Source organism: Melanotaenia boesemani, chromosome 22 (genome assembly GCF_017639745.1).
Source record: "Melanotaenia boesemani isolate fMelBoe1 chromosome 22, fMelBoe1.pri, whole genome shotgun sequence".
NCBI lineage: Eukaryota > Metazoa > Chordata > Actinopteri > Atheriniformes > Melanotaeniidae > Melanotaenia > Melanotaenia boesemani.
The window spans coordinates 8171738-8197810 of record NC_055703.1 but is presented as its reverse complement, the minus strand read 5'-3'; the positions used below and the strand labels follow the sequence as shown (position 1 = coordinate 8197810).

General features: G+C 38.5%; 1 protein-coding gene across 5 annotated transcripts in view; it reads left to right on the top strand.

Annotated features, from left to right (window-relative positions):
• Window positions 1–26073, top strand: part of LOC121633718 (neurexin-3b-like) — a 185880-nt gene that overhangs the window by 43848 nt on the left and 115959 nt on the right. The window contains exon 1 of one of the 5 annotated variants that reach the window (XM_041975913.1): window positions 19854–21115. The exons of the other annotated variants lie outside the window; for them this stretch is intronic. Within the exon in view, the coding sequence (XP_041831847.1) occupies window positions 20863–21115 (253 nt within the window). The 5' untranslated portion in view covers window positions 19854–20862. Of the gene's footprint in view, window positions 1–19853; window positions 21116–26073 lie in introns of those variants that run through there. 5 annotated transcript variants of the gene reach the window in all.

Here is a 26073-nt window from a genome sequence, read left to right as displayed (position 1 = left end):
TGCGCTGAAGGAGGCCTAAGGAGTTTATGTATGCAGTGCAGAGTAATCGTTGCTTTACTGCTCAAAAGGAGCCACCCATTTTCATTTCATGGATGAAGAAAACCACACTTGCTGTCACTCAGTGTCCTGTTTGCCATCAGTCTGCTTCACGCCGCTTCAAGCCCCACCTAGCGAAAATCGATAGTCGATCAGCTACATGGGGTGGCAACCTCAGCTGTGGCACATTTTCTTTTAATCTACAACAACGTGGCTCAGGTTCAGTGTTATGACCCGTGGCCCAAAGGAAGGAAATAATAAAAAACGCTGTTGCTTGAAGAACGGGGAAATAAAAGTCAACCTCCAATACGTCTGAGCAGCCAGCTCATTTTCCACAGCAGTACTTACTCTTATGATCTAATTCAAAGGACAATCAATGATGACCATCAAGCATGCTATACAACAACAGAGTTTCAACTTCTACATTTTTGAATGAGTATTAAATGTATTTTGTTTGTGCACCTACAGTTTTGTATGAGAAATTAAATTACAGTACTTTACTTTTAGCCATTTTAATATTAACTCTTGGTAAATAACATTTTTTACATTGCCTGTACTTTTTAAATTTCATTTGCAGCTTTAATAACTTTTTTTATATTTATTTTGTATTTTTCTAAGGATTTTGAGCCTATTAAAATAGATTAGAACTTCGTTCTTGTTCTTGAAGCTGCAAGAAGAAGAAAAAGGTTTGTTTTGGTCCAGTTAACTCATACTCCACGAGAAGCTTTGTTTGTGATGGGGCAGGAATTATTGCAGGTGGGATGTCTGTGTTTTTATGTGCAATGAACAGCAGCCCAAGTTATTTCATATTTAATGAAACTTTGTCCATGTCAGGGTGGGGTTGTGCTCGTGGCCGTGTCCATGTCCTTACTTTCTATGTGTGTTGTATACATTTTCGTACTTTTTCACCACTTCGATCAATCAACCAATCACACGATACTCCTCGGAGCCCCATGAGAAGAAAGTTGTGCTCAGCTGATGTGTAGAGAACAAGCCCCAACATGTTTGTTTGGTTCTTGTTCTTGTGGTCTCAAGAACAAGAAAAAGTTCTTGCTTCTCGTGGAGTATGTAACAGCCTTTAGGGCTCCCTTTAGGTAGCTCCAGTTCAAAGTTCACTTCCAAGTTCTGGCATCAGTTTCAGACAATCACAAACATAGTGACAGTGTATAATCGTGGTAATTTACATTCCAAGAAAGAGACATAAAAAGAGGCAGCAGAGTGTATGGCATTGGTCTGGACAGATTTTCAATAGAGTGAAACGTTTTCTTTCTCTGTTCTTTTTGTTGGTTGGGCATGAGCTGTACTACTCAACACTGCCCCTATGATTGCTGCTGGTAGTGCTTTGTTTACTGCATCTAAGTACGTATCTGCAGCCTGTCTGTAAAATGGGCAGAAATAGTATGCATGAAATGAACACAGAGGAGGGACAGAAGCCTTGCTCTGTGAGTTTATTTAACATGGAGCATTAATGGGCCCTGATATGGTTAACCCATTAAGGCCAGACCCATGAAAAAATGGTAAGAAAAGTCCAATTTTTTAAATATGAGGTTTTTATTTGGCCCTTTAACAAAATGTAACAAAAAAATTACCATTTTTTTTGGGGGGGGGGGGTATCTACAATTTCTTATAAGATAAGAAATGTGATAAGAAATGTTAGATTATCTTTTAGGGGACAGAAGACAAGTATCAGAGTGTTTAACAGGATTTTGAGCAAAGTTTATACCATAAATTGAAGCAAAATGTCGCAGAAACTGTATGTGAGAAATATGTCATGTCGGGATCTTATGGGTTAAAATGCACAGGGAAAATAAATTGTATTGTAACACAAAAGTAAATAGAGAAATAATTTCTGTTTTGGCAGGCTCATACCTCCATAGTAATTTGATGGCATTTAATGTTGTTTAGTTGACAATTACGGTGACGTCTTTTGTGTTCACTAATTTGTGGGCTCTGAGACTCGTCTGGTACCCGCTGCTTGTCTGGTTATCAGCATTCTCACATTTTCATTCTCTCTTCAGCAAGATTAAAAGCACATGCGAGCGTAGGAGGGGTAGGCGATGTACAGAAAGAAACACCGCCGAGCCACTGAAGCAGAGTTAGAGTTCAAGGAGGCTGACCTCACTCGATACGCTATTGATTTGCTCATTTGGGTTCACAGCAAGAGTCTGACACTGGAACCTAACAGCTAAAGGCTCCATCTTGAGAAGCCAGTGTGGATAAGATTGTCTCCAGTGACCTTATTTTCTTGATCTTGCCCCCCTTAAAAGAGAGTACATACTGTATATGCATGAGGATATATTGTTTATTCAGCTTGTAGTAGCAAACTATTTTAATTTTGCTTCCAGTCAGATTGCAGCGTTATCATACACAACTGTTTATGTTTACAATATTTAATTTATGTTCCTGTTAAATCCACCCACCCTGGCTTTAAACTCTTTCACCTCACTGATTCTTTATTTCCAGTAATGTATTTTTCTGTAATCTTTCTCAGAGCTTTTCCTTTTCTCTGTTTTCCATTTTTTCCCTGTCATTTCTTGTGCATGAACCAAATATTCAACATTTATGGTTACAGAGGCTGGCATGTATAATTCAGGCATGATAACATTTTCTGATGAGCTGACCTTGAGGCGAACCAAGGCTTTTGATTACAGTTGAGCAGCCTGATGCTGCAGCAGCTTGAAGGTATGGAGTGGGCTGTTAAGGGGATGCTGCCCCCTCTTTCTGCTTATAAGCAATATCCACTCTCTGTTATAGAGGGTGTATGCCCAATGGTGTCTGCATGTGCAGAAATGTTTTCTATGTGTTTGACTTGACCAATTAAATTTGCAGAATTTAGACAGAAAGATAAGAGCAGAAGAGAAATCAAAGGCTAAGAACAAAATCTAAACCTCTCAAGTAATTTACAAAACAGAACAGATTAGATTAGATGGGCGAGAATGGGTGAGCTAGCTGACGGTGTTCCTAAAAATTCCTGATTAACTTACAGATTATTGTAGGTTAATGCTTTATGTGAATTTATAGTCTATAAGACAGTAATATGGAATGTAAACACAATAGAATTACAACAATATATTGTACCATAGCCAAGTCTCCCTTGCTGTTTGGTCTTTCCATTTTGAAAATAAGTAAATATTGACAAAACTGAGAGATTGGCAAAAATCTGAAAACAGGAAATAAAGTCTTGAAACAATTTGCAAAAAAAAAAAAATCATATTCAGCTCGAGGCTGTCTTTACCTGTTTCACAGTAGATTTGATTCCTGAAGAGCTCCATGCAGTTTATATATATATATATATATATATATACACTTTTTTTTTCATTCATTCCTTCCTTCTCAAGGTTTTGTAAAGAACATGGAAATTATGGATTTCACTGGAATGAATCACAGTAAAGGTTCTCATAAATACATCTGACTTAGACTTAGTTTTTGGTTTTTCTTTTTATGTTAGCAGGATTACAGAAAATCTTCCTGCTTGTTTTCCAAGTTTATAAAGAGGTAAAGAGTGAAGGAACTCTTTGCCCATGGAAGGAATTTTAGATTGTTTATTTATTTATTTATTTATTTTCCCAGCACAGCTGTATTCCTAATGTTTGGAGGGTGACTTTTGAACAAATAAAGTGGACATTTGGGGTGGATAAAGACTGCATTAAGCAAAGTAAAATTGACAATTTATGCCATATAATACATAAATGTATTTTGTGAATATATTTTTTAGCACTCTTCCTTTTTTTTTAAATGTATTCATCAGACATTGACCAATTTATGTTGAACAGAAATAAGCTAATACCTTGATTTGGAATAAACACTTTTTTTATATGTGCTTAAGATTTAATTTTAAAAATGTACTAATAATGTTGTAATAGTTGGCCAGTAGGGGTGATTTTATAGGTGTACAGAAATAACGCAATACTAACCTGACTTACGACCTTATTCTGAATCAGGCTTTGCCATGTAACAGTATTGTAGACCCTTGTAAGATCATACCAAGCAAGCGATAAGCCAATTATTTACATTATGTACATACACATTAATTTGCACTACCGCATTTTTCTGGCGTCTGACAATGTATAATGCAAACTCTGGGCTCCACAGTTCAACACATTACAAGCAACTGTGGGCTTGTTTTTGAATAACATGTTTGTTTTGGGCTTGTTTTCACAGATCAGATCATATGTTTCTGTAACAAGAACTGGCAACGCTGACTTCGATAGAGTTAAGTGTTGAACAAGATGACTGCTGTTTGAAGAAAATGTTTTTGGTGCAAAGGAGAAACCAGAGTAGGAAAGTGCTCTGTATTTTTAGGAGCATTGGTATAATTAAGACTCAGGAACATTGGAGTAATGCAAGTATGACTCATTAATCTGTATCATGCAAGCAAGAATATGAATGGAACTTATATGCACAATTTCAGTAAACACTGTGGTGACTATATTTTCTTATTGAGATTAATATTGTTATAATGCAGTTGTGTCTGTGCACATAGCGGCTGTGTGTGGTCACACCCTGTAGATGTAAAGGCTGAGGCATGTCAACATGTCATTTTTAGAGCCTCCACTCTCCAAATGCCCTTGCAGTCAACCTTTCATTTAAATTCAAGCTCTGTTTTTGCTCCAAATTGATTGGTGTTAGCCGTAACTAGTTAATTCTGACTTTGGATTCATCTTTCCTTCAGTCTGATCTTCTGGATCAATTTACTTCAATTTTGCAGAGCGTCTGAGAACCACGTTACAGATTGGAGCACCATTACAGACACCTAAAGCAATACTGTTATCAACATAGCTCCTTCAGTTGCTGTTTCTCCTGCCAATTATCTGAAAAACGGTTGATACTACAAGATTGTACTGCCTGCTTGGACATTACCCTGGCAGCATTTGATCTTTTTTTTTCTGTGTTTATTAGAGAGGTGAAGACAAGAAGTGTTTTATTCAAAAGAAGAAAACATTAGTCTACCTGTGATGCATGTGCTTCACAAAAAAACAGACAGAGAAGAGGATCTGAACACTGATGAACACTGAGCTGTGTTAAGCCCTCAATTTAAAAAACATTTAATTGCAGTTGGGTAGTTTTCTGTTTTTTTCCCCTATGTTGACACTGATTTATTCTTTGTGTTTACTGTTGAAAAAATATCCATTACCGTGGTTATTATGTTGCTATACCAGAGGAGAAAATTTATCATTTAAATAAAGCAACATCCACAGTTTTATCCTATGTTGCACAGTTTGGACCTAAAAAGACAACATTCTAAAATCTTCTCTGCACGGGTGTATTTTTAACAGACTGTCCGACGGATAAGCTGACCACTCTATAAGACGCATACATGTTCACCTTTAAAGTGAGTGCTTGGGCTTTAAATACCATAGATTACCCCTCACCGCTTGTATAGCACAGAACAGATATAGACGTAAGGCTGTAACGGCTTGGACATTTATTACGCCTGCTGCACATGTGCAAACATCTGCATATCATCGCTGTAGCTCCATTTATCCTCGCAACATTAAATCCATTTACCTCTTGCATGCCAGGAGTCTAAATCTGGGGCCGAGTAATTAAATGCTATTCTCTTTCTTCATTAGAGAGATAATTAGGTACGAAACCGGCACTTGTCTCATTGCCTTTTTTCTATGGAAGTAAATGGGAACCCTGATGGAGTAAAATAGATGTTACCTTGAGCTCTTGAATCCTGCTAGCTATCTAAAGATCCATGAAGGTGGTGTCAGATGAGGTGGTGGTTTTTAAGATAGATGTCCTTTGAAAAATTTTTGCAAAACAACTTGGAAAAAAATATGTTTTTATTCTTTTTTTCAAAGCTAACTTTAAATTTTAGGTTTAAGAAACAGTAGCAAATTTTTTCCTCCTAATTTCAGGGGCAATCCTGTCACAGGCTGTCCCATGCTTAATTTTTATTTTTATTTATATATTTATTTATTTTAGAGAAAATTACTTATATGTAACCACTGGGACCACCTACACAAAAGTGGGATTTGACTATGACCATACATTGATACTTTACTATTTTACTTCACTTGGACTCATGATGACTTCCTCAAAGATGTTTTGTCTTTTAGTAGTTTAATTTTGAATCAGTTGTTCATGTTTTTGACAATGTGGACATTTGTTGCCTTTCAAGAAAATGAGACACTCATTTTAAATGCAACCACTTGAGTTTTCCAGTTGTCAGATGCAGTTAAGAGCTTTGTCCCCTCACGTGTGTGCAGAAATGATGCTACCCTTGAATTAATGTGGGGAGCTCTCTATTAAAAAGCAAAAGCATGTCTTAAGATGGCATAACCTAAGCATGAGACAAAGGACGCAGTAAGTTTGTGGAAGCCGGTGTCTTTTTAAAAGCCTGGAGCTGTCGTCAGCATGCACAATGTTTGGAGACATTCGGGCAGATGTTCCTGCTCAGGCTTGATTGCCTTCACCAAGGCCCATCAGGGATTGCACTTAGCCCAGCAAGAGCTGACAAAAAAAGACACAGAATCCCAAGTTATTTTAGCTATGCTCACTTCCTCCATTAGGTACAACTGAAATATTGACGTTGCTCGCTCTTTTCACCCTTTTTCCAGGACAAGAATTAGCTGACTAGATTTCTCTTTTAGCAGTAATAGGTTTTGTGTTCCAAACCTCAGTCACAAATTAAACACTGCTTCATTCCAAAGGAAGCACCATTAAAATCGTGCCTTTCATTTGCTATCTTTGTTTTAAGTGTTGTAGCTTTCATGAAGAAAGTTGACTGAAATTTGACTTCATATCTATTGTTTCCGATATGCAAAATAACTAAATAAATAGGAGATTTTGTATATTTTTTTTCCTCCTTTGCATTGTTACAAGTTGGTGTTTTAAGAGGGAAAACACTTCCAGAATTAACGCTTAAAGAGGAAAAATTGAATAGAAGACATATGCTTATACATGTGGATATAATCTTATTGTAAGCAATAACTCGTGAGAGAAAAACTAGTGGTTTTAAGCAGTTGTAGCTGAGGTGTGTGTGTATCTTTTGCCTGTTACCTTGTTTACATGCTTATCAACAAAGGCAAACAATCTTTCTATCAGCTTATATCAAGTCTTGCTGTCCTCTAGAAAGCTGGTGTGCTGCATGCCTTAAAGGTTAAAACTGAGAAGACGATGGCCTTATCTCACCATGTCAGACTAAAATTATTATACATTCAGTCAGCTTTTAGCAGCTTAATACCACCTTGTAGATGAAAAGTGTTAACCTGTGTTGTTCATACTTGACATTAATGCTAACCAAAACCTTATTTATCTGGAAAAATACGTATGCAACATGTTGTATTTCTAATATGGATATAACACCTCATGTAGGCCACAAAGAAATAAAGATTATTATGTTTCTCATATATGAGGCTTTATTTATAATCCCTTCTTTAGTGTTTTTGATTAAGTAGAGCTAGATTCCCCCAGATTTTAACATATGCTCACAATTATTATGTTCCATTTCACAAAAGCACTCTTTGCCCCCCTGCTGGAGGAATAAAGATTTAGAGAACCTCCCTCCCTTGAAAAAATTCCTGCAATATAATCAGTACAAACAACACTTTTTCCATGTGTGCCGCTGTTCACCTAATCACCAAAAATAAATAGCTGCTGTAGCAATTGCTTTAATAGCACTGAAAACCAGCAACCTTTCATAGCTTATGTCAGATTAGCATAACGATAAGATATTTTTTTCTAAGTGTTAACATTTTTTAACTTAATCTTTTAAAGCTCCACCAATAATGAGAAAATTCTTTAAAAGTCTTTAAAAAAGCTCTGTTTTTAGCACCAAAAGCAAAAGTTATTATTATAAGTTCCCTAGCTACTAATATCAGTGTGAGCATCGCTTGTTAAAAGACCAATTTTAGATTAGCTGACTTTTAGCTTATATGCTACAAGCCTAGTTTCAGCCTAGCAATAGTTTGTTGTCTTTTGTCTTTTAGAACAATTTTAAAGCACTTTGTTTTGATATAATATCAAAATAACTGTCAACTTTAATGCAATAACTGTGAGATGACAGCATTTCAGCCAGTTCACATGCTCATTTGTCACACCATGAAAATAACTGAAAAGAAAAATATAATAATTTGTTTCAAAGCAAGCTACATGTGATCGTGTATACTGTAAACATGTTTTTGAAGTGATAGAATGCATTTTATGAGTTCAAAAGTTACAAATCAAGTAAACTTGTGCAGCCTGTATGTAAAATGAATTATATTAATTGGTTAATTTAATCAAGTAAACAAATTATAGCGCTTTCAAATAAATTCAGCTGTGTGTAAATTTCATGGTTTTGCCAGTGGGTGTTAGAAGTTGTTATTGTTAATAAGAATTTGTTTAACATATGCATTGTTAGGTCTAGGAGTCCATGGCTGCAATCCCAAATGTTTTCTGAATAGCTTCTGAGCTCATGACAGATAAAAAAAAACAAAATTCACTCCAATCATGTAATAATGCCCCAGAAATAATGAAATGATATGATTTAGGCTAATTTTCGCTGTATTTCATGGGTTCGGCCTCTGCTTGTACCTGGTACCATCTAAACATGATAATGTCCCCTATGCTACTGTAACTTAGTTATGGGATATTAAAATGTCTTTTCTACAATAAGAAGCTGAGGGTGTGGCTAAATGGGTTGGAAAAAGTTGTTTCTTGTTGTTGTAACAGAGGAGTGCTGTGGAGGATCAGAAGATAGAGAGTGCATCAAGAGGGGGGTTTCAGATAAGATGACATCAATTTTCATACAACAGAAGCATGAGTTGGTAAAAAAAACAAACAAAAAAAAAAACATAATAACAGTGTTAGTAATATACGATTTATGTCATCAATGCCAAAGCCATAATTTATTCATAGAAATGAACCAAGATATAATCTTAGGGGTTATTCTCATGTTGTGTTTGTAAAAACATTATCCTGAAGGTTAGTTGCGTGGCACCGATGCATATAAGATATCAATGTATCTGTTAAAACTTCAGACATTAGTTAGTGCTGTTTTATATCCTGGCGGTGCATACATTTATTGTTTGCCAATTTATAAAATGTTAGAAAAATGAACATTCTTTAATTTTGGGCTTCGAAAGGACAGGATGCTGAAACCTTGACCGGTCAGAGGCAGTGATGGCGATAAAGATAATAGTAGAGACAAGATTTATTTGGATAAATCTGTCTGTGCTTTCCCTTTATATAATTTTTACAAACTGTTGTTATTTCTATTTTAGGAGGTCTTACAATGTTTTCTTTTTTGTTTTTTTTTGTTTTTTTTTTCCATCTCAACAAATATGTCTACATCTGATCACAAACTATTTCCAGTTTCTATTTTTGGCATTGAAAATTATATATACATATATGTATATACATATATATATATATACACACATATATTAAAAAGAAAGAGTTAGAAGTTATTGATATGATACAAATACAAGCTGCATTTTTGGAAAAATGGAAAAGAAAAACAGTATATTTGAATTAGAAGATTCAAAGATTTATGTTGTTGTGCAGATACATTTATTTATTTTTTTATTTGGAGTAATTTGGCCCATTAACTAAATATTGTAAAAACTGAAAACAAAATCGGTTGTATATATTTATGTTTTTTTACCGTGTGAATTATTAGAATGAATGTAGTTCAAAAGATATCCAGAAGAAGACGAGTATCAAATTGTATACAACAGGGTTTTTACCACAAGGTGATGCAGTATGTCTCATTAACTGTATCGAATATGATGCATATAGTTTTACAAGGTTCAGCCTGAATAGTTTTTCCTTTTAGACAAATGTAATGTGTTACATTATCTTTTCTTTATTGGGGCCTATTTACATAAGAATCACACAATGAACCTACTGACCATCCATTTGTAAATGATGATCATTAGAGGTCCTTTCCAGTACTCCTGTACTCCCACTCCTCTCGAGTCATTCACCTCCAGAAAAAGACAATCCATGCATCCTCACATGTGGAAATGAGACACTCCTTTATAGCCCTAATTACTCCAATCGCTCTACATTCATGTGAGAGAGCACCCAGTGTGAAATGTCACTGTTTCCCTACCATGCTTTATCCCATCACCAGCCAGCTCTAATTGGAATGGCACAGTTAGTCTAGGTGAAGAGACAAATGGAAGCCTGCCTGGCATGTGGTCAAAGAGGCCTGTGGTTGAAATTTATCACCCCACCGCAGTATCAGCACAGATTCTAACCAGTACAGGGTGGCCAATATTCAGCTACCCCGAGGTGATTAAAATGGTCCTCAGTTTAATTTACACCCGCCTGGTGAGGCGTGATATCATTATTAAAATGCATTACAATTCAAGGTTATTATGGGTATTATCTGCTGCGTTTTAGAACAGGCGAACATAAGTTGGTGGAACCCTATTAGCTTGCGATACTACACAGCCGAAAAACGAGGTGCAGAAGTCCTCATTGCATTATATCATCCTTTTTCAGTCCCCGGAGATATGACCCAAAATATTTCTACACATCATGAGTTCCGAGACACTGACAGTTTTGCAGTGACAGCAGTGCTGCGGAGGCACACCTGGCGGAAATGTTTGCATACCTGCTTGTACACCGGCATCTGTCATACGGCCGAGTTAATCGTGTTTTGCTGCAAAAGCGGCTGTGGCGGCACATACTCACACATGCACAGAGAGCAGGTAGACAGCCCGGCAGCTGGGCATCACCCTTCCTGCCACTTCGATAAGTGAAGAGAGGCAGGGGAGTAACCCTAAGTGTGTGCATCTGTGTGTGTGTGGTATACAGTATGCAGGAGCAGGGGGTGGTACCTGACTGCTCTACAAATTAGTGGCCAGTCAACACACAGCTGGCCTGTGGGTGACACATGTGGGCTGAGTGGCAGGTGCGGACGGTTCGAGAGCTTTGTCTGTGTGCTGTGTTGCCGTTGTCCAAAAACAAGTGAAATTAGGATTTTAACGATAGCAGAGGCGTTTTGAATTGTTTTTCTGCGCGGCACTTGAACACACAATGATGCTGTTTTTCTAACCACTTTGTTGTCTTCACAAAAAGTGGAGATGAGCATGTGAAAGCTTCAACGAAATCGCAGCTATAAGAGCAGGAGTTGAATTGAATGTCGGACTTTTACTCAACACACCTGCCTCTGCAGCAGAGTGCATACTGCAAATCTATGATATGTGTGTTTAAATGTGTGTGTGTGTGTGCAGATGAGCACAGGCTGCTTGAACATATTACGCTGGTAATGGTTTCTCATTCCTTTGCCATCCCATAAGCAATCATCTATCTCTCGCCTACTCAGCCTTCATGTTCATCACACACACGGCACAAAATCCCTGGCCACTTTCTCCCTCAACGAGGTATGATCCATATTTCATATATTGCCTGTAAATCGCTTGGCCAGAACTGTTTTGACAAAGCCCTGGAAGTGGCAGGGGGCAGATTGGCTGTGTGCCTGACTCTTTTTGTACAGAGAATACAAACAAGCCCTGTACAGAAACTGAAAAACGTTATATATGTTTGTCGGAGTTCAAGGTTGGAACATTGCTGATGCTATTTCTTTGCAATCTAGTGTATTGCACCAGTTTATGATCACACTGGCAAAACTAGGGTGCATTTGCCGTAACCAATTTGCTGGAGTGTATTAGGATAGGGATTAAAATCTTGTCAAATGGAAAAAGGCATCACCAGGCTTCGTAAAATGGAGCAATCAAACTCCCATTCTTTTGTAAAGTGGTGCTAATTCCACAAACCCCTCTCCTCCCCTCTGTCTCACATCAAATAACACAACCTCTGTGCTGGTGAGCATTTAGAAGAAAATCTGTCTAGTTTGTATGTATATTTTTTAAGTCCACATCCATTATGTCAAGTCATCCGAGTCGTCTGAGCTCCCCGAGTGTTACACTTTGATCCTTTGGCGTCAAAAGTTTATCACTTCTCCTTTGATGGAGGGACTCGGCAGTGATTGCGCATATGTGCGTGTCTGTGGCTCTTTGAATTTATACATCCTCAGCCTTTGATCCTGGATCAGCTCGAGGACAGTGGCTCAGCCGCCGCTTTGTGGGGAACAACACAGATAGCGTTCCTCAGCCTGTAATGTCTGTGCAAGGTTAAGACTAAAGACGCAGGAGGAGCTGGAAGCTGAGAGCTTTTCTGACTTTCCTAAAAAATAAACAAAAAATTTTATTTTAGTTTACTGCAAGAGATGCACGCTGTTGAAGGAAATAAGACTTTCTAGCTGAGGCTTGAGATTATAAGTTTGCTACCACTCCTATTCACCAGCTAATCTTCTTTTGTAAAGGCTAAACAAACATGATGTAAGGTATAATCAATGAAATCTAAAGGTGCCAATGGGGAAAATGTGTTACCTTTAAAGCTGATTCCATTTGATTCCAGTCTTTATACTAAACAAAATTTGGAGATTTGCTTGTTAAATTCTGTGTTGATTTAACGTCTTGTTAATTCATGAGACGGAATCTTTGATTCTATTGTTTCTGCTGCCTGTAGGTTAAAACATGTTGAACTGAAAAGAAACAGGGATGCATCCTTTTCCCTTTAAAAAAAATGACAGTGTGTTTTTATCTCTGGGACCTTTTCCCGAGATGCCTTCAGAGACATCGCATCACACCAAATGCCACTAGATAATATCACCTTGTCATTTATCTCTGTGTTGGGGGAAAGCATGGCAGGGTGTAGAAGCAGGGTGAATCATGAGATCTGTTTGCCAGAGAAATAACAGCAATATTTTACAGTTTTAAACAGTTTTAGGACAGCTTTAGGAATTTCCTAATTTGTTCTTTTTTTTCTTTTTTTTAAATCTGAGTGCTAAGCAAAAGATGCAACTGAACTAAAATGTGGGCCAAAATCAGCAAAAGCCAACAGAAAACAATTTGATATTTTGTAATGATAACTTGAATGCAGAAAAATGGAGGTAGTCTTCTTTTCTTTTTGCCAACAGAACTCAAATCAATTCACATCTGCTATTACTCAAAGTAAAATCTAGATTGTGGCATTCATGAGAATCTTTCTTCTTAGATTTGTCCTCATCTTGGGATGAATTATTCACCAATCAGATACAAACAATGTTGTGCTCTCTAAACATGTTTGCAAATCTGATGGAGGGTTTTCGTAAAAAGAAAATTTCTTAAATCCAACTTAAGAAATTTAAGAGGCTCAATAAGAATATTTTGATGAATGAGGCCCATTGAGATCCCTTTAATTTTGTCGTTGCATGTCATCAGTCTGCGATAGACATGCAACCTATACAGGGTGTACCCGCCTCTCGCCTGCTAACTCCTGGGATAGATTCCAGCTTCCCAGTAACTCTGAATTGGACTAATTGGTATAAAAATGGATGGCTGGCTTGTCATTATGTGACTTTAATTTAGCATATAGACTTGGATGATCTCCGTGACAACAAAGGTGCTTTGTATTTTGTTTGTGTACCAGATAAGCAGTAAAATAGCCTAAATGGGCTGAGTTTCCACAGCCCTCCAGTTTGCTTCTAAGCTGTAGTCAGACTCTGTTATAACATAGTGTTTCTGCTTTTGGTCTATGGTTAGAGAAGCCACATTCTTCTGGCGCCATTAATCTTGTTGAGTATTTTATCATTGCTCTTGCTTGTGTTTAAAGACTGCAGGTGCCACAGTGAACATAAAACGTAGGCTGTAAAAAAGTAGTGTGTACCTTCAAAACATGAAGAATCTTCCTGTGCAGAAGTCTTTTTCAATGAAAGCTTCATCCTTACAGATCTTTATTTGTGGGATATAAAGGGAGAAAGAGACATCTCTACTGTGACAATAATTTTCTCTCCAAAGGCTTTGGAGATTGCATTGTTCCTCGTCTCGCACCAAGGGGAACATACCAGGATGTGGATTTTATCCCCATTCAGATTGGGTATGAAAACAAAAATAAATTTCTGTAGTTTAGTAATTCATTTTTAATAGAGTCCCACTAACAAAATGTCAGTGCTACTTTCTCACAGTGGTCAGGCATTTGAAAGCTGGCACAGTTATTATTTGATGGAAACTAGATGCTGTCGTTCCCAGGAAATATTCATCTTTTTATCTCCTTGTTTGTATTGTATAAGTCTTTACTTCGGCATTTTGTGCTTCACATTAATGACTTGGTTCGGCTCACTTCAGCTCACCCCAAGATGGCCGATTGTGGTTTCAGGGCTTCATTCATAAGTAAAAGATGGGTTGCTGCATTTTTAATCTTTCAAACAAACGGCCACGTTTCAATTGCTGCTTGTCAGTTCTGATTTTATGATTCATCCATTATTAAGTGTGTTAGGCTTCAGCGCAGTGCAACGGATGGATCACTGCTCTTTAGCCATAGGCAGGGTATGAGTCCACTGTTTGCGTGTGTGTGTATGTGTGCTGAGGAGTCGGACATGTGATTTTGCATGTGCATTCATCTCTCCACGGATGGCTTTTAGGTTTGTCTTAGTCAAGTCAGAGGGAAGTTTAGTTCACCTAAAACATAACAAATATGAGAGATGTGTATGCTGGGGTTATAGCTAACAGCCAACTAAAACAGATGTAGAGCAGGAAGGACGAAATCTGGACAAAATAAAATTTAAGGATACATTAGGTGGTTAGCTTGACTGTTCAAAGACTGACTCAAGAAACAAGTATAAAATAAAATAATAACTAACTTTTTTTTTTTTTTTTTGCATTTTTTGTAGTGTGTCATTGTATAATTATTGATCCACCAGGGTGCAGACGAGCAAAAGTTTGCTGTTTGTTCTCCCCACCCTTGCTTTTTTTTTTTTTTGCTTTATAATAAACAGCTACAGATCCATAGACTACTGGTGTGTCTCTATAGTTGTGTGTTCTGTATTTCCTTAAGTAAACAGCCAGTGCCTCTGTTGGAAATGCAGCAGCTTAATGCTTCTGACTTGGACGTAGAATAGATTAGCAGCACCGGAGCATGCGAACTGCTGAGTAGCAGATAAAACAGCAGCTCCCCAAATACACACACACACACACACATGCTTGCAGTTTGGTGAGGAAGCTCACTTGAAAGACGGCTTCAAACGCTGTTTACTCTGCTGCTGTTGACGTTGACTCCTTTTTTAATTTTTTTTCCTCCACTTGGGAGTTTGTCATGTGCTTCTTTTGCCAGACTCTGTTGCTCCGGATACCAGAAGATGTGCTTTGTCCTTCTTCCAATCCTCTGTTAAAGGCTGTCACGTCGACAAACAGAGGTTGGGAACTGTTTGTGTGGGTATGCGTGAATGTTGAAATGTCACACTCCAACAGTTAGTTTAGACTCACTGGAGGAAAGGGGGAAGAAACCTGACGAGCACCTGATTAACATAAGGAGGACCCTATGGAGTTGCCTTCTTGTTGACAATCACATCACAAGAATCTGTAGTATGGTATGAATGGAGAAATTAAATGTACTTTTTCACTAAGTCTTACAAGTATATTTCCAGAATTATTGATTTTTTTTTTCTTATACTTAACCTCTTTGCCTCTTTGGTTGAGGGTTTGGCCTACTCAAACCCAAGTTAACAAGTTATCTCAATAGTTTTCTTCATACAGAAAATGCTGAATGTTTTTCCATGGAATAGTAGTATTTAGTTATTAATTAACTTAATAGAGTTAAGTGTTTCTATCCTTAGTTCTTCTGTGTCCCCACTCTTCCGTAACATTAAGATGTTTTGTGCTTCATTTGCCTGCATGCCGGGCAAGCAGAACAGACTTCATCTGTCACCAACACACCGCAGAGAAATCATAATGTAAAACACTAATTAGCCACGATCCTAACGAGGGTTCATTACTGAGTCAGCATGAGTCTCCATGCTCCCAAGATTTTTTTTTTTTAGGTTTGACAAGTGTGAAGCGAAACACACAACATTCCAGATTCCAACGTTGGGGTGTGGCTTTGAAACAGAAAATCAAGCACTGGTTTCTGTTTTATGTGTGCATGAGCTGTGCAGGTGGCTTGTTTGCTTATGTGTGAGTGTGTGTATGCAAATGAAGGAGTGAAAAAAACCTAGGGGCTGAGCAGCTGTTATAGCTGACGTGCGTTTGAGGAAGAGCATCCCATCTGCATTGAAAATATCTGGCTCTCTGAGAGTGATTTTGACATGATTCTAGTTTTAAATAGCATCAGTAGTAAATTTCCTGAAAATTGCAAGGTTGAATTAAAAGACCTTTAACAGTAGAGTAATCTGAATAGTTTCTTTCCCAGGAGTCTTTCACTCCAGGCGTAGGTATTAATTGGAAATAGAAGAGTACCACTTTGAAATGTCCACAAATTGGCATTATATTAGTTTTCAATAAGGTACATGTGACAAATTGAATAAAAAGGAAAATATATATATATATATATATATGTATAATATGTTGGCATCTTTCATCAGAAAAGACAATTAATGTGAGGAGATAATTTGGATGAAATGTCAGAGGGGACATTTCTCTTTGTTGTGTTGTCAGTCTTCGTTATGGTTCCCTTCTTGGTAAGGCAGACTGACTGCAGAGAAATTATGGTCAGGCAGGCTCCTCGCAAACTGAGCTGCAGCTCTGTTTCACCTAAATGTACTTAGATTAGACTTGGAATGGTTGCATGTAAATTTAATTTTTATTGTGATTCATTTAGCCCAGATGGTGCTGCCATGCTGATATTTAACAAAGCCTCAAACTGCATCACTACTTTATGTCTTGCTAAATTATACACGCATGAGTTAAAGGCACTCCAGTAAAATGTAGCATTGATCATTAACGATGCTCCAAAACGGCATTATATTGCTTCTGAAAAGATATTGTCAACTGTTTATTTGCAGAAAAATATATTTAAAAAAAACCTGAAAGCAATTTCTTATTGTCTGCAACCCTTTTGACCTCCTTACATTTTGTCCTGAAGGTGCATTTTGGACCAACTCTCTTTAAGACAAACGGTTCCAGTGAGAAGTAATAAGAAAAAATGTGTGGTTTCCAACAGTAAATATTCTAATTTAACCTTGTACAAATTCACACACATGCTTATACAACAAAGATGTGAACTTCATCTCACCAACCCCTGCAAGGGCTGGGTTAGGGGTCTATTACTTGACTTTCGCAGGCCCATATTTTTTCAGCAAATAAAATGGTTGATGCTGTCCAAGAAAGATGCAAGTCTCTCATTAACTCTCATCAAGTTAATGAAAGACTGATTGAGGAGGTTAGGAAATATGCATGCACTACTGCACCATGTTGGCCATCATTGTTGTTCTACAGAAAGAACCATCGAAAGAACTCTGTCCTGTGGAGTTTGCCAGCCAACACCAGCCCTTCTGCCACCTTCAGATTCAGAAGAAAAACTGCAACACAACATTGTAACCCTAGGCTCGAGTCCAAGTGCCGCGCGAGTATAAATCCAGCTTTAGACCTTTATAAGTCCTAGTTTTGAAATGTTAGCCATCATTTCTAGTGCTTCAAACGAGTTTCTCAAAGCCAAACAGATGAAAGCATGGAAAAGCTTAGAAGCTGACTTTGTGTGTGGATTAAAGAAAACAATTAGGATTATGACCTTTTTTGACAGATCATTCATAAGTCTTGCTCCTGTTAAATATGCATTTTGGTGTTTTTATTACATTATGTGTGTATGGTGTAAACAAAGTGGAGGCGATTGTTCACTCTATCATGGCCTGGATTCTTTTATAGGAGTCCACTTTATGTTGTCTTCATCGTAAACATTGCTAGGACATTAGCTTATGAAAACATTAGCTTTAAACTTAGCTCAACTCACGAGTTGATACTTAGCAACCACAAATCTTAACAAGTAAAACAAGAAAGCAAATACAGCTTTTATCTCTACCATGAGGTTTAATTTACCCACAAAATAGCAGAAGCTAACAAAGAAGGACCCTAACCAACAAACCTTTAACAAATCGATCACTAAAAACAAGCATGACTTGACTCTGCTTGTTTTGATCTTTACAAAACGTTCAACATCTTTTGTAAAAATCTTTGGCTCGTTTTCCATTTTTTATTGCTTGAATTGAGCGATTGGAAAAACTAAAAACACACAAAAAAACGGCATTTCCCAGTGTGGTTGAAAAATGTATTTGACTGTAATGTTTCAATTATATATTACTAATTAGTGATATTGTTGTATTACTCCAAGTTTATGTTTGGAGACACAACATCTCCTATAGAGTTAATTGTTGAATCTTTCTTTGTGTCTCTCTGGAGAGTCTACTGAAATCTTTTATCCTGCTAAAGCTGGAAATGGGCCACAAAGCTCTAAGAGGTTAGACTGGATAAAGTGAGGCTGATTTTAATTCAGACACTGGAAGAACATCACAAATGACTGACAGGAAGCCAACATTTGGGCCTCCCTCGAATGAACCAGAGCTGAGATGGCTTTTTGGGAAGGCAAGGAAGGAAACAAGAGCTTCTGAGAGCATATAAAAAGTTGATTCATACTTCTGCAATTCTTTGCCACTTTATGACTGCATTAAATAAACCTGCTCAGGCTAGAACTAAGAAACTGGGTCCTTTCTCACTCTTTGAAAGTCAGAATTCCTACTTGATCTTTGTGGAAAAGGGTAAATATTCCCACCAATAATCAAGCGCATGTTTGGATTCACACTCTCATCTACAATGAGCAAGGCTGCTCCCACTTCATGTTATGCACAACTTAGAAGGCAAATATGACATTAACCTTAACTAGCTGCTTCCAGACAGCAGCTGTAGTAGCAAAATATTAAAGAAAAGAATTATTCAGCAATGCATGTTTTAAATATTTGTATTCCCACCACCTTCCATGATTTTTTAATGTTGTTATATATATTCTGTATCCATGAATCTCAGCTTCATTTCTTTTTCATGGATCAGTGAGTGTCGGAATGTCCACTCTCCTTCGGCATTCATTCATTCGGCCCATGACATATTTGTGTGTTCTGCACTCATAACAAGCTCACAAAGGATGATGCCACCAGGTCCCCTAAATTAATAAATCAAAAAGAACAAATGCAACAAAAAGCCGGTAATAAGTCATGTGTTTGAAGTTTAGTGGCACTCGCAGTGCTTAGATGTGCTAGCCACCACTATGGGCACATGCGTTCCCGTTGTCTTGTTTGGAATATCTCTGCATTGATGCGAAAGGTCACCAGCGAACACTGGGGTGAAATTAAATTACAATTTGAAGCAAACATGATTAGACCACAGTTTGACTTTGTGTGTGTATTTCTCCCAAGGCCTAGAAGCAAGCACCCCCCACCCCCCCACCCCAAACATTCAGATAGCAGAAGAAAAGACTGACAGAAAAGGGACTGGGAGCCTTTCTTCTCTGTCATTTCTATTGAGTGGAGAGAGATTTTACCCTTTTGAAATTCACAAAATCTGTTACTGTGTAAATTATGCATGGATTTTTCCTTTCTCTTTTTTCTTCTTCTTTTTTTTTTTTTTTTTTTTCCCGTGGTGTAGTTTCAATAGGCTTTCAGAATCATCAAAACATAGAGGGAGAAGAGGTCACATGCTGTTGCAGGGAAAGTGAGACCACGTTACCCCAAGCTTGGTTTTAAAAATATGATTCTGGGATAAAACCAGAGACACAAGGACCACAGCAATCATACCTCCCTTTCTTTTTCTCCCTCATCGTCATACTTCTTTTTCTCTGTTGTTCATTCCCTCGCTCCCCCCCTCGCCCCATCCAACCCCTTATATCTCCTCTGCCTGTGACTAAAGGCAGCCCACTCCTCTGCAGTGGCTGCCTGCCTCCCTGATTTGCTCGCTGCTTGGGGAGGATTTGCATAGACTGGCCCACTTGCCGCTTCTCCCCTCCCCTCCCCTCCCTCCGTCCCATCATCTTCACTTAGTTTCACCTGAGCCCGCTCCCCATCCTCCTCTCTTTCTCTCACTTTCCGTCGTTCTGGCGTCCTCCTGCCCTCCCCTCCATTTCACCCCCTCCCACCAGTTCCTCATTTTCTCATCCTCTTCTTTCTTCGTGCCTTTTTCTCTTTCTTTCTCTGTCTGCAAATCTGTGTCATTCTCTTGTGGAGTAAAACCAAGAACTAAGAATTTTGGTCATCTTGGGTTAACAAGCCAGCACCAGTTCACTTCTCCACAAACAGAAAAAGAAGGAAGAGCTGGAGAAAGAGAAAGAGGGGGAGCAAAAAGTCAGTGAAATATTGGATCCAAACTCAAAGAAAGGGAAAAAAAAACAGCTTACAGTGAGATTCTGTTGCACAAGGATGTGAGGAGTGCGTTGATGCTGAAGCGATAGAGAGACAGAGAGCTGTGAGTTTGTCCGTGCCGGAGCTCCACATCTTTCCGCGTTCCCTCCCTCCATCTCACCCTCCTCCCCAGTCTCATAGCTGAGGCTGTGTTTTATCTGCAGCTTGACAGAGCGGAGCTGTGCAGAGCAAAGCGAAGCGGAGCAAGCGGGCAGAGAGCTGCAGCGCAGGCTGTCCCCTCTCCTGTCACTCAACTCTACACTTGCAGGTTAGGAAGAGCGCGCAGGGACAATTTCCAGGTGTCGCCCACAAAACAGCGCGCCTGCACAATCTCACCGGCTGCTCGGAAACACCCACACACTCACAAAAACAGGTTGCGTTGTCATGAAAGGAGCAGCCAAGGGGGTGATCCTGCTGCGAAAAGAAAGTAAAGACATATTGGATTCTGGCTCTAAGAGCCAGCAAGCGTACGAAGACCAGCAGGATATCTGGAGCTTCCCGACAAGAGGAGTCCACGAGATCAGCCTGAGCTGCGTTTTATTTGCCAGGATCCTACATTAACAGGGAGCTTTTTCTCTTTCTGTGGAGTTAGCTGCTGTCCTGACTATTGGAAGGTCACTTTTTCTGAGATCCTTGTAAATCTGCTTTACTGTCTTCAGTAAGGAGGAGGAGGAGGGTGGGGGGTGTGAGCCATGCTCCCCAAAGGAAAGCCCCAGGAGGGCCAGCTGTTCTGGATGCTTCTTGCAGTGGGATGGATGGTGTTGGGTTCTGCTTGGGGCTCCCCATCCTCGTCATCAGATCTCCATCTCCTGTCCCCTACCCCTGGTGCCCCCATGCCCCCGGCCGTGCCTCGGCCTGATCACCCACAGGGTCCCCAGGGGCCCAGGCACCACCAGCCACCTGTGCCCATTTATCGCTCCCCGACCTCTCTTCGAGCTGGCCACGGTGAGTCCTGTCACCACCTTTTGCATCTCACTTCTTTCTCACCCTGTTGCCTGACTCTCCCTCTGTCCATTTATCATCAGGACTGATCAAAGGAGCCATCTGTAACCATCTCTCTGTCATTTTTTTTTTTATAACTTACTGGATCACTTCCTCCCTCCACTCTCCCCTTGTCTTTGTCTTTCTTCCGCTCTCTCCCCCTTCACCCCCCCTTCAAACCACAGCGCAGAGACCTAATGATACTTGACAGCAGCTCTGCATCACGGAGCTGTATATCGTCTATGAAATTATAGGTTTAATTGTCAGTGAAAGCCAATGACAAGCAAGACACCCACAGCGACTCTATCAACTTAGTGGGAAACAGTGACTCTGAATCATGTGGGTCCTGCACAGATTGATGCACCTATAAGTGATGATTGATAGAGTCAGAAACTAGAAGATGGTTCTCCTCATCTTTAATAAGCATGGCAACAGCTCCCTCTTTCCACATTTTACGTCAGGATTCTGTTAAACAAGATGCATTACGGTACCTGGCTTTTTGAAGCAGATTTCAAATTAAACAACTCTGTTTTAAAGTGTTCATGTTGGATTTCAAGCGTTATCTCTTCTGACAGAAGTGTTAGCGTTTCTTCTCTGCAATGTACACAACCAGGAGGGGATATAAGCATAGGTGTTCTGAATCTTTTACAACAGTTGCTTATGCTTTATAGATTTTGCCTTCACTGTAATTAAATGCAAGACTTATGCTGGTTTCACAATGTTTGTGTCATCATTAACTGTCTGATATATTTAGAGATTAAACACTTCTATGGATTAGTTTTGTTAGTTAGTGTGAAGTTATCACTATATCATGTCCACATTGGAGTAAATGGCACTTATTAAATAAGATTACATAATCCGTAACAGTCAAAAGTCTTTATTCATTTGATGAGTTTGATTTTTATGGTATTAACTGTTAAACCATGGGCCATTTTTACAAGTTGCAGAAAAAATTTGATCTAGGTCTGCTCTTGACTCCTTTTAACACATCGAGGGCTAACTTTTAGCTCGGCAAAGATGGGATCTGCATTACTGATGTGGCATGTGCAAGCCATACAAAATACAATGCAGGGCAGGGGTATGCATGGCAGACATTTAAAAAAACTTTAAGCAAAGTTGCTCTGGAAAAAGTCCCATTGATCAGGTTTAAATCCCGGTATTTTAGCTAAAACTGACAACTGAAGGTGTCTTTTCAAATCTGGCAGGTTCTTTCACATACTGTGTTTACATGTATAAGTTGTAGGACTTGGCTGAGATTGGTTCTGGTTGATCTTTGGGCAAATTTGCATGCAGAATGTGGTGACTCAGTGGAGAGTGAGATAAGAGAGGAGATACAATCAGGAGATTAAGAGACTTGTGTGTGCACTTGTGTGTGTGCTGCCTGTTTACAATGCAGCAGTAACAGACTGACCCCGGATTTTTGGGTGTGACTGTAATTATAAAATTAGAGGAGACCTCAGGGAAAACATGCAGACTTGATATATATATATATATATATATATATATATATATATATATATATATATATATATATATATATATATATATATATATATATATATATATATATTGCTGGGTGGGGATGTGTCATAAAGTGTATGTGCACACACTTTGCTTCTTTGTGTCTCTGTGTATGTAAACTTTTAATTACAGCCAATAAGTCAATAAGTAGAAGTGATTGTCTCTGTCATAGCACAACAAAGAAGAGTCGTTCTCAAATAAGAAATTATCAGGCCATCATGGCACTAATTTACAATAACGATTTCTTTTTGCATTATTTTATTTTAATTTGTGTCAGCATGGATTATTTCAGTTACTATTTTCAGGAAGGTACAACAGAGAGAGGTCAGCAAAATGTTTGCGTAACCTCCGACGCTATTTCCTGAATATCCGAGATGCTGAAAAATGTTTGAAGGTTCTGGGTTGATTTCACTTCTTGATGCATATGCTTCAGGTTATTTTTAGCTGTGTGTAAACAAATTAAACACAGCTGAAATCTATTTTAGTGTGTTTTGTTCTCTTACATATATCTAACATACTGTATGAATTATTCAGTGCAAGTCGGATAAAATATGTTATGTTGCTACATGTAACCATTCAAGCAGAGGGGTTCACTCCTAATGGATTTTATTTACGTATGTGATTATCCACGCTGGTCACAGAATTATAATAAAAACATGGCTGGTTCTAAATTAAGCAAACATAGTTTAAAAGTCAATGAGTCAACTGAACAACAATTGTGAGTTTGACCTGCTTTGAAGCTTTACCCTTAGCACTTGAGAGGAATAAAAGAGAGACTGTGGGAGTGTGTGTTGTTTGCCTACGTGTGCATGCGTGGCAGCCGTTTGATGTGGGATCACCTTGAGGAGAGTGGCTTTGGCAGCACCATCTTCCTCACAGAATGGACCTGTGCTACTGTAATTCCTGAGAAGGTTAAAATGGAGGGAGGAAGGGAGGCAGAGATACGGTCACAAATATTTCTGAGGTAAGGCCCTGCTCTGTAATTCAGATGAAAGCTGCATCGAATTTGTCGTTTTTCTACGTAAATTATTAGAGAAGTGACATCTTGAAGGTTTTTTTTTTTTGCCATTTTCTTTCATTGACACAGTGGAAATGAAAGTGTCAGCTTGCTTTAACTGAAGAAAGGTTTATTTTATTCAGTCTGAAACTGAATACTATTAGCTGCACTTTGTATTTAATATTGTTATAAGTCACCTAATCTAACTAGATGGCATCACATGCTCATTTGAATGTCCTATTATGGCAAAATATGTCTCGCTTTCAGTGCCTTGCAAGGCTGCTACTCTTCTCCAATGGAGCCCAGATTTTTTAAAGCACATGGTAATCTACAAAACTACTATCCATTTAAGTAAAAGGCAATAGCTGTGCTGTGGTTTGGGCTGTATTTACATGTAAAATTAGAAAGTTAGAAGTGCTACAGCATCTTGAATGTTTTTAAATGCTGTTTGAACACCAAACTCATCACATTTAAACAGGTTTCTCAAACACAGGTACACTCTAAAACAAGCTAATTACTTTCTATCCTGTTAACTGTAACAGTGTTTTTACATTCAGTGTGTTTACCATAAACATGCTCTGTGAAGAAAAAGATAGGCCCATTCTTGTTGCCCGGACCACCCTCTATGAACATTAACAAGTGGAAAAGCCATGTTAGCAGGTTGTTTTGTTGTTTTGGCCATCGACTGCCCTGAGTGTTTTTATTTCTCGTTATGAGAATGTGCATTACCATGATCTCATTCACATCCATGTTAACTGCTTGTCTGAAACCGACGTCCAAACGTAAAAAATGAACTTTGCACTGCCCTGCATGCAAGTAAAAGTTTATTTCTGCACTCCACATCAGTTTCAAGATTGCAATTTTGGAAGAGTGCATGATAATGCACGTTTAAAAATCAAAATAAAAAGGCACCAGGGTAGATGGTGGAGGTCTGCGCAGTTATTATATGCGTTTCTTCTTCTTTGTTCCTTGTGCTGGTCGCACATGAGCTATACTGCTCAACACTGCCACCTCGAGTTACTGGAGGTTATTTCCGTTTGTTTCATTGGGGCTCGCATCCGCAAGCTTTCTAAAAATGTACCAAAACACAGATGGAATGAACGCAAAGGACGGACAGAACGCTCTGTTCATATGTGTGATTAACTTTGAGCATAAATAAGCCCTACGGCTGCTGCTGTATTACCTCCTCTTTACCTCCTCAAATTTATTAAAATTTATTATTATTCCCTTCATACTTAATTTTTTCGACATGTTTTCACATACAATATTTAACTGCTACAGATATCTACAGTGATACTTTTTTTTTTATTACATTTTACTTTTTATTTATTTTCATCCATTCTACAAAAACATTTTATGAAATATGTTGCCATATTTTTATAATACAAGTATTCTATGAAAATATAGCTAGATTATTTGCTTGTCCTGTTAATAACTGTGTTGGTAAATTGTCCGTATTTATATAGCGCTTTACTGTACCTGGGATGATACCCAAAGCGCTTTACATTATACATCACATTCACCCATTCACACACAGATGGCAGCAGCTGCCATGCAAGGCGCTCGACCACGACCCATCAGGAGCAATTAGGGGTTCGGTGTCTTGCCCACGGACACCTCGACATGAACCTGACTTGGCCGAGGATCGAACTGGCAACCCTCGGGTTACGAGACGACCGCTCTGCCTTGCTGAGCCATGCCACCCCATGTATATGTATATATCATGTATGTATATATCATGATTCATTTATTTATTCTACAGTGAGTGGCAGCGTATTGGATGACTCACTGATGTCTACTGAAGCAGCTAATTTACTAATTTAGCATCTTCATCCATGCATATTCCAGAAAACAGCTTTTAAATAGGTGCATGAAACGAGTGAAGTAGCTTAGGTTTCTCATAAAAGTCATCAATCGTTCATGGTGTTGGTTAGCAGGTGTTGCTAACATGCAAGCAAATATAATCAAGATAGTAAGCAAAATATCAGAAAATATTGTAGCTGTTAGCATGTTTCTGCACTGCTCTTTATCAAGTCTCACAAATCAGACAGCAGATTTTATTCTCTTGTTAGGAGTGTAGCTGTTGTGTAAAACAAATTTGATTCAGTTTATATAAAATTCAGCCCATCAGCCACAAGAAGCAACCTTCCCCTCTTTGAGATTTGTCTCTTTTTAAAGATGCTAACTGTGACTTTCTATCACTTCACAGGGATGTTAAGCTGTTTTTCTTCATGTGGCAAAATTCCTTTTCTTGGTTGAGATGTTTGTAGAGAAAGTGTTGCATCACACTTGAAACAATTTCTTTTGTCACAGCTGTAGTTATGAAAAATGTATTTGACCCCTCAGTTAAATGCATTGGTCTAGGTGTGGTGACTATATAATGACTTGCTCCACATGTGGCACA